Source organism: Ovis canadensis, chromosome 2 (assembly GCF_042477335.2).
Source record: "Ovis canadensis isolate MfBH-ARS-UI-01 breed Bighorn chromosome 2, ARS-UI_OviCan_v2, whole genome shotgun sequence".
In the NCBI taxonomy this organism is placed as follows: domain Eukaryota; kingdom Metazoa; phylum Chordata; class Mammalia; order Artiodactyla; family Bovidae; genus Ovis; species Ovis canadensis.
In genome coordinates, this window is record NC_091246.1 from 796,768 (window position 1) to 810,725 (window position 13,958).

At 56.5% G+C, this 13,958-nt stretch overlaps 1 protein-coding gene across 4 annotated transcripts in view; it reads left to right on the forward strand.

Annotated features, from left to right (window-relative positions):
- TPO (thyroid peroxidase) overlaps window positions 1–13,958 on the forward strand; it is a 34,218-nt gene that overhangs the window by 12,027 nt on the left and 8,233 nt on the right. For 3 of the 4 annotated variants that reach the window (XM_069573805.1, XM_069573808.1, XM_069573807.1), the window contains 8 exons: window positions 2,036–2,165; window positions 3,738–3,944; window positions 5,337–5,843; window positions 6,886–7,141; window positions 7,669–7,839; window positions 8,598–8,835; window positions 9,519–9,727; window positions 10,195–10,365. In XM_069573805.1, coding sequence (XP_069429906.1) covers window positions 2,036–2,165; window positions 3,738–3,944; window positions 5,337–5,843; window positions 6,886–7,141; window positions 7,669–7,839; window positions 8,598–8,835; window positions 9,519–9,727; window positions 10,195–10,365 — 1,889 coding nt within the window. Of the gene's footprint in view, window positions 1–2,035; window positions 2,166–3,737; window positions 3,945–5,336; window positions 5,844–6,885; window positions 7,142–7,668; window positions 7,840–8,597; window positions 8,836–9,518; window positions 9,728–10,118; window positions 10,366–13,958 lie in introns of all 4 variants that reach the window. The other variant, XR_011253878.1, reaches the window with a different exon arrangement.

Consider the following 13,958-nt stretch of genomic DNA (forward strand, 5'->3'; position numbering starts at 1 on the left):
CCAGCATCAGGGTCTTTTCAAATGAGTCAGCTCTTCACATCAGGTGGCCAAAGTATTGGAGTTTCAGCTTCAGCAGCAGTCCTTCCAATGAATATTCAGGACTGATTTCCTTTAGGATGGACTGGTTGGATCTCCTTGCAGTCCAAGGGACTCTTAAAAGTCTTCTCCAGCACCACAATTCAAAAGCATCAATTCTTTGGTGCTCAGCTTTCTTTATAGTCCAACTCACATCCATACATGACTACTGGGAAAACCATAGCCTTGACTAGATGGACCTTTGTTGGCAAAGTAATGTCTCTGCTTTTTAAAAAGCTGTCTCGGTTGGTCATAGCTTTCCTTCTAAGGAGTGAGCGTCTTTTTATTTCATGGCTGCAGTCACCATCTGCAGGGATTTTTGGAGCCAAGAAAATAAAGTCTCTCACTGTTTCCATTGTTTCCCCCTCTATTTCCCATGAAGTGGTGGGACCAGATGCCATGATCTTCGTTTTCTGAATGTTGAGTTTTAAGCCAACTTTTCACTCTCCTCTTTCACGTTTATCAAGAGGCTCTGTAGTTCCTCTTCACTTTCTGCCATAAGGGTGGTGTCATCTGCATATCTGAGGTTATTGATATTTCTCCCAGCAACCTTGATTCAAGCTTGTGCTTCATCTAGGCCAGCGTTTCTCATGATGTACTCTGCATATAAGTTAAATGAGCAGAGGGACAATATACAGCTTTGACGCACTCCTTTCCCTATTTGGAACCAGTCTATTGTTCCATGTCCAGTTCTAACTGCTGCTTCTTGACCTGCATACAGATTTCCTAGGAGCAAGTCAGGTGGTCTGGTGTTCTCAGGCTCTTTTAAGAATTTTCTAGTTTTTTTGTGATCCACACAGTCAAAGGGTAGTCAATAAAGCAGAAATAGATGTTTTTGTGGAACTCTCTTGCTTTTTTGATGATCCAGCGGATGTTGGCAATTTGGTTCCTCTGCCTTTTCTAAATCCAGCTTGAACATCTGGAAGTTCCCGGTTCACGTACTGTAGAAGCCTGTCTTGGAGAATTTTGAGCATTACTTTGCTAGCGTGTGAGATGAGTGCAATTGTGCGGTAGTTTGAACACTTTGGCATTTCCTTTCTTTGAGGTTGGAATGAAAACTGACCTTTTCCAGTTTGATAGATTCTTATCAATTGATTCTTATTAATACCTTAATATTAATACTGATTCTTATTAATACCTTTCTCCTTGAGGCACCTTCATGACACAAAAGTCAGGCTCAAAAGTCATTTGTAAAATCAGAATGACATTAGGCAGAACTCTGCCTCATCAGGAACTTTATGTTTTTGTCAAAATATATCTTGACCAGTAGAACGAAACTGCAGATCCATCTGTTTAGAGAAAACATCCCCATTTTCCCCTTTGACTGAGTCCATCTCATTGTCTGATCCGCCAACCAAGTGACAGTTACTCTCTCCCAGAAAAAGCCCGACTTATTTTTGATTCAAATAAAAGTATGAATACAGCCATCCCACTTCTGAATCAAGAACACTTCAGGAAGTTCCAGCGACCTCACTTTCTAGCAGAAACTTGGTCCTCCAGGTAAACACGGGCGACAGGAAAGGGCGGCTGCATGGTGTCCAAGGGAGGGTGCTCGGAGGAATGGGGGCGCGCCTTTGTGGGGAGCCCCGGGGGTGCCTGTGGCACGCGGAGTTCCGGATGAGAGGCAGCCTCAGAGGAAAAGCGGAGGCTGGGCGGCGGGGGCGCCAGCACGTGGACGCGCGGCTCGCACTGGTTCAGGCGCTGGGCGAGGGCGCCTGCGGCTGCCGTAGAAATCACTTCCCCCGAGACCACGGTGCCGGCGCATCCCCCGAGCATCTCCGCACCGCGGGGCGTGCGGCCCACGCTGCACCAAGGGCTTCACCCTCCAGTCACCCCCAGGGAGCAGCCGCACCACGTGGCTTCACCCAGAGACTGTGACGCCAGGTCCCAGCACCGGCCCGTCACTGCCTCCCTCCTCCTCCTGGACTCCAACACAGCCCGTGCCTTTCTGTCTCCACAGAGACCACCCCCGCTGGGGAGCCTCCAACACAGCGCTGGCCAGATGGCTGCCCCCCGCCTACGAGGACGGCATCAGTGAGCCCCGAGGCTGGAACCCCCACTTCCTGTACAGAGGCTTTCCCCTGCCGCCGGTCAGTGCTGCTAGAACAGGGCTGCACGTGTCTCGGAGCTTGCAAACCTCCCTCCCCTGAGGGTCCAGCTCTGCTGAGACCCTGCTCCGCTGGTCAGGCCCGGCGGGTGCCCCTGCTGGGGTCGGGGTGGTGGCTACCCGGGAACTGTGGCTCTGACTAGCCAGTGAGCAGATGGACCAACGCAGAGTTAAGTTACAAGTAGAGAGAGAACTGGCCAGGTTCAAAGACACTTAGGAATTCACTCATTTAGGCAAAGATGGCAATTTCTACCTGCTCCCAGAGGCCATCATTTGTCAAATAAACTCAGACCTAATCTGCTGGTCCCTTGGGTCCAAAAATGGATGGCCAGCCCCCAGTCTGACTGACGGCTTCAGTGAATGAAGCAGCAGGTGCTTTCCACCGGCCTTGGCTCACGGGCCCCCACGCCGGCAAGGCTGCGTCTCTGTGCCTTTTCTCCAAAGTCGCATCTCCTGTGAGTCGGGGAAGGGTCTCGGGTTTTAAGGACCCATGTGTTTAGATCAGATCCCCCTGGGATCCAGGCTCACCCTCATCTCCAGGTCCTTTCAGTCACCAAACCTGCTAAGTCCCTGTAGCCATGTGATGTTGCCACGGGCTCCAGGGATGCAGGCGTGGACATCTTGCGGGGCCATCACCCTGGTACCAGTCCACCCTCTGACCCCAGAAATGTCAGCCCCAATCCATCTGCAAAGCCCACCTACCCCATTCCAAGGCCCCCATTGTCTCAGCCATCACAGCATCAACGCAGAATCCCAAGTCTGATCTAACTCTCATCGTTTTCAGAGTCCCAGATCTCATCCTCTGAGTAATCTGAATCAGGGCTGGGGAAGCTCTGGGTGCGACCCCTCGTGGGGCAAAGCCTCCCTCCTTTGGGGCTAGTGAAGCCAGAAAGCAAGTCTGCCCCCAAATGCAGTAGAGGGGCAAGCAGAGGACAGCAGGCGTACACGTTCAGGGTCACAGAGAAGTGGAGAAAAGAAGCCGCTGACACCAAACAGGTCTGAGCTCAGGCCAGGCAAGCTCCACGGGCTTCAACGCCGGGGAGCAGCCCTCTCCCTCACCCCCGGGCACTAGGCACCCCCTCTCAGCCGCGGACTATCTGGAGCTAATCCCTGGAGGATTCAGTTTAATCCCCACACCACTCCCGGAAGATGGACATTTTGTATTTATTTACAAATGAAGAAACCAGTTCAGTTCAGTTGCTCAGTCATGTCCGACGTTGCGACCCCATGGACTGCAGCACGCCAGGCCTCCCTGTCCATCTCCAGCTCCCAGAGCTCACTCTCATGTCCATCGAGTGGGTGATGCCAGCCAGCCATCTCATTCTCTGTCGTCCCCTCCCGCCCTCTTGGCCCCAAATCAGCGCAGAGCGATGAATCTCAAGGACAGTCGGGGGTCTCCAGGGTCCCATCTTCCCCCAGGAGCTCCCGGGCCCTAAGCGTGGCACGGAGCCTCTGAAATGCAGGCTCTGCCCTTGGCCCCTCACTGCCAGGCGCCAGCTTCCCCACGCCCGCGGGCAGGTGGCTCCTGCACGTGATGGCTGGTCTGCCCCTCCAGGTCCGGGAGGTGACCAGACGCATCATACACGCCTCCAATGAGGCTGTGACGGGGGACGACCGGTACTCTGACCTCCTGACGGCCTGGGGCCAGTACATCGACCACGATGTGGCCTTCACGCCGCAGAGCGCGGGCCCCCCTGCCCCCGGGGCGGGGGCCGACTGCCAGCTGACCTGCGAGCCCCGAAGCCCATGCTTTCCCATACAGGTAGGAGTTCTGAACGTCCCTCACTTTGTTATGAAACTAACAGATACCACTTTGAAGTGTCAAACACGGGTCACTCTTTGTCCTGTTCCTGGGGCGGGGGGTGGGGGTTGTTACAGCTGTGAGGAATTTCCTGTATTTTCTGCCAGAAACTATCTGCACATGCATGGGTATGAAATTATCTGTATGGGCATTTCCTGGTGGTCCAGGGGCTAGAGTGCCAGTTCAATCCCTGGTGAGGGAACTGAGACCCCACAGGGCCAAAAAAACAAAAAACGAAATTAAAATTATCTGTGTGTTTATACCTTATTCGGTGGCTCAGTGGTAAAGGACCCGCCTGCCAGTGCAGGAGACACAGGAGACGCGGGTTTGATCCCAGGAAGATCCCCTGGAGGAGGAAAGGGCAACCCACCCCAGTATTGTTGCCTGGAGAACCCCACGGACAGAGGAGCCTGGCGGGTGCCGACCATGGGGTCACAGAGAGTCGGGCAGGACTGAGCGCGCGCACACACACCTTACGCACATCTGTTGCGTCCTACTGCGCGCATGATGTGAACCCAGCGTGAGCCGCTTACTAATAAACCTTGCCCGCGGCTCCACGTCATCAAATGGACAGAAACTGGGCTGTTAAATGGCCCTCCTTACCCAACTGTGTTCACATCACAACTTCTTTAACCAGTTGGCTTACGGGTGGGCACTGGGGTCGGTCGTTTCCAGCTTTGTTACTATTGTCAGCTGTCACCGTAGCGAAGCAGAGCACAGCCCTGCCCTGAATCCGGGGCAGAATTCCTAACAGACCCCGGGATTCAACCGCTAGCCTCGGGCCGGAGCCTGGCGCTTTTGCCAGTGCTAGCGGAACCGTTCTGTTAATATTCTTCCGGTTTACCCCCTGCCTGCAAGGAAGGAGACGTACCGGTAGGCGTTTCACTGTACTTCTCCTACAGAGACTTCTAAGAAACGATCTCTGAGGCTGGGAGGGACATTTCTACCCATGAGCAGCCTGCGTGGGCTGGGAGTCCTCACATTTACTCCATAACCCTTAGCTGAGCAGCGATCCCCCACGCCCTGAGCTAGGAAGGGGGCTGGGGAGATGCGGGCCCCAGAAAGAGCTTGCTGGCTGGGGGAGAAGCAAGGAGAGCCAGCAGACGGGGCGGCCCCAAGCCTCACACCCACACTGCCGGAATCCACAGGGGTGGCCCCCCCAGGCGAGGCAAAACCAGAGGGAAATCTGGGGGAGCGGGCGCCTGCGCAGCTGCGTGTCAGTCCGATCCCCCTGAGCGGGAGGAGGGCTGCGCGCGGAAGAGCGGAGGAGCTGTCGGGGCTGGGCAGCCGCGGCGCCTGGCGCCTCTGGGGAGGGGCCCGGGACGCGCGCTAACCCGACTCCCGCCCCCCCAGCTCCCCGCGAACGCCGCGGGCCCCGCCTGTCTGCCCTTTCACCGCTCCACGGCCGCCTGCGGCACCGGGACCCAAGGCGCCTTGTTCGGCAACCTGTCTGCCGCCAACCCGCGCCAGCAGATGAACGGGCTGACCTCGTTCCTGGACGCGTCCACCGTGTACGGCAGCTCCGCGGCCTCGGAGCGGCGGCTGCGGAACTGGACCAGCGCCGAGGGGCTGCTGCGCGTCAACGTGCGCTACCGGGACGCGGGCCGCGCCTTCCTGCCCTTCGCGCCGCCGTCCGCGCCCCCGGCTTGCGCTCCCCAGCCCGGCGCGCCCGGAGCCCGCGCACCCTGCTTCCTGGCCGGCGACGGCCGGGCCAGCGAGGTCCCCGCCCTGGCGGCCTTGCACACACTGTGGCTGCGAGAGCACAACCGCCTGGCTTCCGCGCTCAAGGCCCTCAATGCGCACTGGAGCGCGGATACCGCCTACCAGGAGGCGCGCAAGGTGGTGGGCGCGCTGCACCAGGTGCGCGTGGCGAGGCCTCGTGGGCGCCACGCCTGGGTGCGCGCAGGGCTGCGTGGGCCCCTGGGGTGAGATTTATACACCCTCCGCCGCTTCTGAAACACTAGGGCCCTGGCGCCCCCGTGGAAGCCCCCCGTCCCTTGGGAGGACGATTATCGCTCTGGCGGTGATTGTTCCGCAGGAGACCGCGGCCGCCGCAGCCGTAGTAACGCACGGACCACCGGTGCTCCCCCGATGCCAAGACCATTATAAGTGCTGGGGGGCGGGGAGGTGGTTTAACTCATTTAATCCTCATGGCAGCCCTTTGAGAGGGATCCACCGATTACTGTGATTTATTTCGGAGACAATGGAGAAAAGCAAAAGGGAAAGCAATCTGTATGAGATTTGCAAATTAGCAAAAAGATTGATTATGATATTTTAAACCTCAAATCAGAGGATACTGGGTGGAGTGTCAAGTTGGCCATTCTCAGTTGAGTGATGTTGGAGAAATTGCTGGCGCCCGTCAGACAGTTTACTGAGCCCACTGGTCTCACGGGGGGTGGCGGGGGGGGGGGGGGGGGGGGGGGGGGGGGGGGGGGCAGGGAGTTGGATTTGTTCTAAGTCGGTGGCTGGTCTCTCACGTGGGTGCTCCTGCAGCAGACCCTGGACAGCAGCCCTTTAACCCTCCGCGACCCTGTAGATCCTGAGTTACAAAGGAGGAAGGTGGGTCTCGTCCAGATCCACACGGCGACCTCAAGATGGGATGGGCCTGTTCCTTGTCCGCCTTTGGTCCCTGGTAGCCCAGGCAACGAGGGGTCAGAGCAGAGGCCGCTGAGCCCTGCTGGGGCTGTCTCCAACCCAACTCCACAAAGGCCGAGAACGCGGGAACTTGTTTGGAACAGATAGTGTTCCTGCCTCCTGCTCCCCTGCCAGACGGCATGACCCCCAAAGACAACCCTGGAGGTGCGGTGGCCCCCAGGCTTGTGCAGGAAGAAGGCCCTCCCCGTGGCCCGGGCTGGGACCCAGTGTCTGGGCCGGGCTCCCACCAGCTCTCCTTTGTCCGCAGATCATCACGCTGCGCGATTATGTCCCCAGAATCCTGGGCCCCGAGGCCTTTGGACGGCACGTGGGCCCCTACAGAGGCTACGACCCCAGCGTGGACCCCACCGTGTCCAACGTGTTCTCCACGGCCGCCTTCCGCTTCGGCCATGCCACCATCCACCCACTGGTGCGGCGGCTGGACGCCCGCTTCCAGGAGCACCCGGGGTCCCGCCTGCCGCTCAGGGACGCCTTCTTCCGGCCCTGGCGGCTCCTCGAGGAAGGTGGGCACCCCCGGCCCACCCTCAAGGAGAAGAGCCCGTGGCATCCTGCCTGCTGGCTGGACGCTCTCGAGGGAAGCAGCACTGCCCAGGCGCTTTCTAAACGGCGAGCCCGGGTCGTCAGGCTCTCTCCCAGGGCCCGGGTCTCCAGAACTCCCAGGAGGGCCCTGGCGCCCTCAGCACCTGGGCTGCGCTCACTGGTCGGCACCTGAGACTCAGCGAGCGTGCTCCTGCTGTGATGCTTCTGTGGCTCAGAAAGAAACACCGCCACCCCGCCCCTGAGCCGCCACCGGTCCCTTGCGACGCACATGGTGGTCGGGCTCTGGGGTCCGGACGGGGAGTCCACCACCAGTCGGCGCCCTAAGGGCAGGGAGACTTGGCGATCCCTGGGGAGGGGGGGGGGGCGGGGGGGTGGGGGCTCCTGAGCTCATGAGACACGTTTGTTCAGAAGCAGCCTAGTGTGCCGTCGAGGCCTGGTTCTGTTTCCCGGACTCAGCTGAGGGCGTGCCTTTCTTTTCTGCCTCCTCCAGGCGGCGTGGACCCCGTCATGCGGGGTCTGCTGGCGAGAGCGGCCAAGCTGCAGGTGCAGGACCAGCTGCTGAACGAGGAGCTGACGGAGAGGCTCTTCGTGCTCTCGGACGCGGGGACCCTGGACCTGGCGTCCATCAACCTGCAGCGGGGCCGGGACCACGGCCTGCCAGGTGGGCCTCTGTGTGCAGAGAGCGGAACCTGTGGCTTTGCCCGCATCCAGGAAGCGGGTTGTAAGGCACAGTAGCTGTGAGACTGAAGGCTGTTCAGCTTTTCTCAGACCCTGGAGCAGCCGATGTCGTGAGCCCCTGCCGGGGAAGGGGCCCAGGTGTCCAGCAGGAGTGAGTCGGGGAGGCGTGTCTGTTTCCTGGACACACAGCAGCACGCTGGGCCCCAGGATGCAGTGTCCACCTCCCCTGATCCTCTCTGACCGTCCTTGGGGCCAGTGGGCACTACCCCACTGCCTCCAGGCTGTCTCTGGTCCAGTCTCCTGGTCGCTGGGGAGAGTGAGGACCCTCTCGTCAGGCCTAGACTCTGTGATAGAAACGCAAGGGCGCCGAGTGCCCGGGGAGGGAGACAGGTGGGGAGACAGGAGTTTGCCAGGCATCCGTGACAGGCAGCAGGGATGCCCGCTGCCCAGAATGCAAGTCCCAGAGCCCATCCTAGCCGTGGTGCCGGGCCGAGGCTGAGCCCTCCTGGGGAACCGCTCAGGCCAGCAGCGAGCAGCAGGGCAGGACTCCCCGCTGGTCTATGGACAAGCTCTGAGAGCCCCCGCCATCCGGGCTAGAACTGTCCGGCACGAGGTTTTCCGGGCATGGGGCCTCCAGGCGCCGCTGTGACCGGGACCCTTCGGCCACAGCCCCAGCTGGTGGGCAGGTGGGTGGGGGGTGTCCGGACCCCAGGGACAGGCAGCCTTGGCCTTCTCCCCCAGGGTACAATGAGTGGCGGCAGTTCTGCGGCTTGTCCAGGCTGGAGACCCGGGCCGACCTGGGCGCGGCCACCGCCAACGGGAGCATGGCCGACAGAATCCTGGCCCTGTACGGGCACCCCGACAACATCGACGTGTGGCTGGGCGGCCTGGCGGAGAGCTTCCTCCCGGGGGCGCGGACTGGTCCGCTGTTCGCCTGCCTCGTGGGAAAGCAGATGAAGGCCCTGAGGGATGGCGACCGGTAGGGGACCCAACCAGCTCCCTCTGAGGGGCCAGGGCTGGTGGTGCAGAGGGCTCCTCTCGCAGGGTGGGGTTTCATGCGACGGGGACAGAGGAGCGCTCTGGGGCCTAGGCCCACTCCGGGCTCTGATGGCGATGCAGCCTCTGAGGAGGAAGGGAGCCTGTCTGCAGCACTGGAATTGCCCTGTGATTCGTCCATCAGGCTGGAGGAGGGCCCCTTGGAAGGTCCTGCAGGGTAGGCCCTCCTGAGGCTGCAGCCCCTCCTGAGGCTGGAGACCCTCCTGAGGCTGGAGGCTCTCCTGAGGCTGCAGCCCCTCCTGAGGCTGGAGGCCCTCCTGAGTTGAGGCTGGAGGCCCTCCTGAGTTGTGGCTGGAGACCCTCCTGAGTTGAGGCTGGAGACCCTCCTGAGGCTGCGGACCCTCCTGAGGCTGCAGCCCCTCCTGAGGCTGGAGGCCCTCCTGAGTTGAGGCTGGAGGCCCTCCTAAGTTGAGGCTGCAGCCCCTCCTGAACTGGAGCCCCTCTGCATCACTGTCACCACCTGGTGGGGGCGGCCCTGCCTCCGAGGCCTTGGACGGCCTGGCGCGGTGCCCTGCGGCGAGGGCAGGGTGGGCACCAGGGTGGGCAGGCGTGGTCGCGGGCCTGGCCTGGGCTCTCACAGTAGTGTCCTCACGCCTGTCCCTGCAGGTTCTGGTGGGAGCACCACGGGGTGTTCACCGAGGCCCAACGGCGCGAGCTGGGCCGGCACTCGCTGTCCCGCGTCATCTGCGACAACACGGGCCTCACCCACGTGCCCCGCGACGCCTTCCGGGTGGGGCAGTGGCCCCAGGACTTCGAGTCATGTGACCGTATCCCGGGGATGGACCTGCGCGCCTGGCGGGAAGCCCCTCCTCCAGGTAACAGAATCTCGAGCTTCTCTTCGAAGGTCAAGGTCGGGGTCTGGAGCGGAAGCCCCGTGTCTCGGAGGGGAGGAGAGGGGAGGCTTGTCTGGGGGCGTCCCCCTGCTCAGCTGCTCCCTGGACTACAGCCTGGGCCTGCCCAGGAGCCACTGCAACTCCCGGGCTCGGGAGCGTGGTCAGATGGCTGAGACCCATCCCCGCCATGTGCTCTGTGGACTGTGATCACCTTTGATTAATGGGGTTCTGGGAGATGGGCGGGAAGCCTGGGCAAGGCTGGTACGAGGGGAAGAGTTAGAGGCCTCACCGGGGCAGGGGGCAGCAGGAGGGCCAGAGCTGGGCAGGGATCCTGCCTGGAGGGAGGAGCCTGGGGACCTGACCCTCCTGGCAGGCTGGGGGGTGCAGCCCCGGCAGAGAGACCGGAAGGCGTGCTGCGCTCACTGTGGTCCCCGGCCGACCTCGCCCAGACGACGCCTGTGGCTTCCCGGACAACGTGGAGAACGGGGGCTTCCTGCTCTGCAGCGAGTCTGGGCGGAGGCTGCTGGTGTTCTCCTGTCGTCACGGATTCCAGCTCCAAGGGCCTGAGCAGCTCACCTGCACCCGGCGCGGCTGGGACTCCCAGCCCCCGGTCTGTCGAGGTCAGTGGCTCAATGGGTGTGTCTCTGCAAGACTCGACCCCTGAGTCTGCATTTTTCAAATTAAGGATAACTTGTATTAATACTATAATGTAACTTAATATACTGTTCATACTGTTCATGGGGTTCTCAAAGCAGGAATACTATTCCCTTCTCCAGTGGACCACGTTTTTTCAGAACTCTCCGCCAAGACCCGTCTGTCTTGGGTGGCCCTACACGGCATGGCTCACAGTTTCATTGAGTTAGACAAGGCTGGGGTCCAGGTGATCAGATTGGTTAGTTTTCTGTGATTGTGGTTTTCAGTCTGTTTGTCCTCTGATGGAGACGGATAAGAGGCTTATAGAAGCTTCCTGATGGGAGAGACAGGTCGGTAGGTGCCCAATATGCTACTGGAGATCAATGGAGAAATAACTCCAGAGACAATGAAGAGATGGAGCCAAAGCAAAAACAACGCCCAGCTGTGGATGTGACTGGTGACGGAAGCACGGTCTGGTAAAGAGCAACGTTGCATCTGTTCAGTTCAGTTGAGTCTCTCAGTCGTGTGCGACTCTTCGCGACCCCATGAATCACAGCACGCCAGGCCTCCCTGCCCATCACCATCTCCCGGAGTTCATAGGAACCTGGAATGTCAGGTCCATGAATCAAGGCAAATTGAAAGTGGTCAAACAGGAGATGGCAAGAGTGAATGTCGACATTCTAGGAATCAGTGAACTAAAATGGACTGGAATGGGTGAATTTAACTCAGATGACCATTGTATCTACTACTGTGGGCAGGAATCCCTCAGAAGAAATGGAGTAGCCATCATGGTCAACAAAAGAGTCTGAAATGCAGTACTTGGATGCAATCTCAAAAACGACAGAATGATCTCTGTTCATTTCCAAGGCAAACCATTCAACATCATGGTGATCCAAGCCTATGCCCCAACCAGTAACACTGAAGAAGCTGAAGTTGAATGGTTCTATGAAGACCTACAAGACCTTCTAGAACTAACACCCAAAAAAGACATCCTTTTCATCATAGGGGACTGGAATGCAAAAGTAGGAAGTCAAGAAACACCTGAAGTAACAGGCAAATCTGGCCTTGGAATGCAGAATGAAGCAGGGCAGAGGCTAACAGAGTTTTGCCAAGAGAACGCACTGGTCATAGCAAACACCCTCTTCCAACAACACAAGAGAAGACTCTACACATGGACCTCACCAGATGGTCAACACCGAAATCCGATTGATTATATTCTTTGCAGCCAAAGATGGAGAAGCTCTATACAGTCAGCAAACACGAGACCAGGAGCTGACTGTGGCTCAGATCATGAACTCCTTATTACCAAATTCAGACTCAAATTGAAGAAAGCAGGGAAAACTGCTAGACCATTCAGGTATGACCTAAATCAAATTCGTTATGATTATACAGTGGAAGTGAGAAATCAATTTAAGGGCCTAGATCTGATAGACAGAGTGCCTGAAGAACTATGGACGGAGGTTCAAACATTATACAGGAGACAGGGAGCAAGACCAACCCCAAGAAAAAGAAATGCAAAAAAGCAAAATGGCTGTCTGGGGAGGCCTTACACATAGCTATGAAAGGAAGAGAGGTGAAAAGCAAAGGAGAAAAGGAAAGATATAAGCATCTGAATGCAGAGTTCCATAGAATAGCAAGAAGAGATAAGAAAGCCTTCTTCAGCGATCAATGCAAAGAAATAGAGGAAAACAATAGAATGGGAAAGACTAGAGATCTCTTCAAGAAAATTAGAGATACCAAGGGAACATTTCATGCAAGGATGGGCTCAATAAAGGACAGAAATGGTATAGACCTAACAGAAGCAGAAGATATTAAGAAGAGGTGGCAGGAATACACAGAAGAATTATACAAAAAAGATCTTCACGACCCAGATAATCATGATGATGTGATCACTCATCTAGAGCCAGACATCCTGGAATGTGAAGTCAAGTGGGCCTTAGAAAGCATCACTATGAACAAAGCTAGTGGAGGTGATGGAATTCCAGTTGAGCTGTTTCAAATCCTGAATGATGATGCTGTGAAAGTGCTGCACTCAATATGCCAGCAAATCTGGAGAACTCAGCAGTGGCCGCAGGACTGGAAAAGGTCAGTTTTCATTCCAATCCCAAAGAAAGGCAATGCCAAAGAATGCTCAAACTACCACACAATTGCCCTCATCTCACATGCTAGTAAAGTAATGCTCAAAATTCTCCAAGCCAGGCTTCAGCAATACGTGAACTGTGAGATTCCAGATGTTCAAGCTGGTTTTATAAAAGGCAGAGGAACCAGAGATCAAATTGCCAACATCCGCTGGATCATGGAAAAAGCAAGAGAGTTCCAGAAAAACACCTATTTCTGCTTTATTAACTATGCCAAAGCCTTTGACTGTGTGGATCACAATCAAGTGTGGAAAATTCTGAGAGAGATGGGAATACCAGACCACCTGACCTGCCTCTTGAGAAATCTGTATGCAGGTCAGGAAGCAACAGTTAGAACTGGACATGGAACAACAGACTGGTTCCAAATAGGAAAAGGAGTATGTCAAGGCTGTATATTATCACCCTGCTTATTTAACTTATATGCAGAGTACATCATGAGAAACACTGGGCTGGACGAAGCACAAGCTGGAATCAAGATTGCCAGGAGAGATATCAGTACCTTCAGATATGCAGATGACACCACCCTTATGGCAGAAAGTGAAGAACTAAAGAGCCTCTTAATGAAAGCGAAAGAGAAGAGTGAAAAAGTTGGCTTAAAGCTCAACATTCAGACAACGAAGATCATGGTATCTGGTCCCATCACTTCATGGGAAATAGATGGGGAAACCGTGGAAACAGTGTCAGACTTTATTTTGGGCTCCAAAATCACTGCAGATGGTGACTGCAGCCATGAAATAAGAAAACACTTACTCCTTGGAAGGAAAGTTATGACTAACCTAGACAGCATATTCAAAAGCAGAGACATTACTTTGCCAACAAAGGTCCGTCTGTCTAGTCAAGGCTATGGTTTTTCCAGTAATCATGTATGGATGTGAGAGTTGGACTGTGAAGAAGGCTGAGCGTCGAAGAATTGATATTTTTGAACTGTGGTGTTGGAGAAGACTCTTGAGAGTCCCTTGGACTGCAAGGAGATCCAACCAGTCCATCCTAAAGGAAATCAGTCTTGAATATTCATTGGAAGGACTGATGTTGAAGCTGAAGCTCTAATACTTTGGCCACCTCATGTGAAGAACTGACTCATTTGAAAAGACCCTGATGCTGGGAACGGTTGAAGGCAGGAGGAGAAGGGGATGACAGAGGATGAGATGGTTGGAGGCATCACTGACTCAATGGACGAGCTGAGTTTGAGTAAGTTCCGGCAGTTTGTGATGGACAGGGAAGCCTGGTGTGGTGCAGTCTATGGGGTCACAGAGAGTCTTACACGACTGAGCGACTGAACTGAACATAATATAAATTGTGTAATAGAATTTGTGTGCATGCATGCGTGCTAAGCCACTTCAGTCGTGTCTGACCCTTTGTGACCCCATGGACTGTAGCCCTCCAGGCTCCTCTGTCCATGAGATTCTGCAGGCAAGAACAGTGGAGTGGGTTGCCACGGCCTC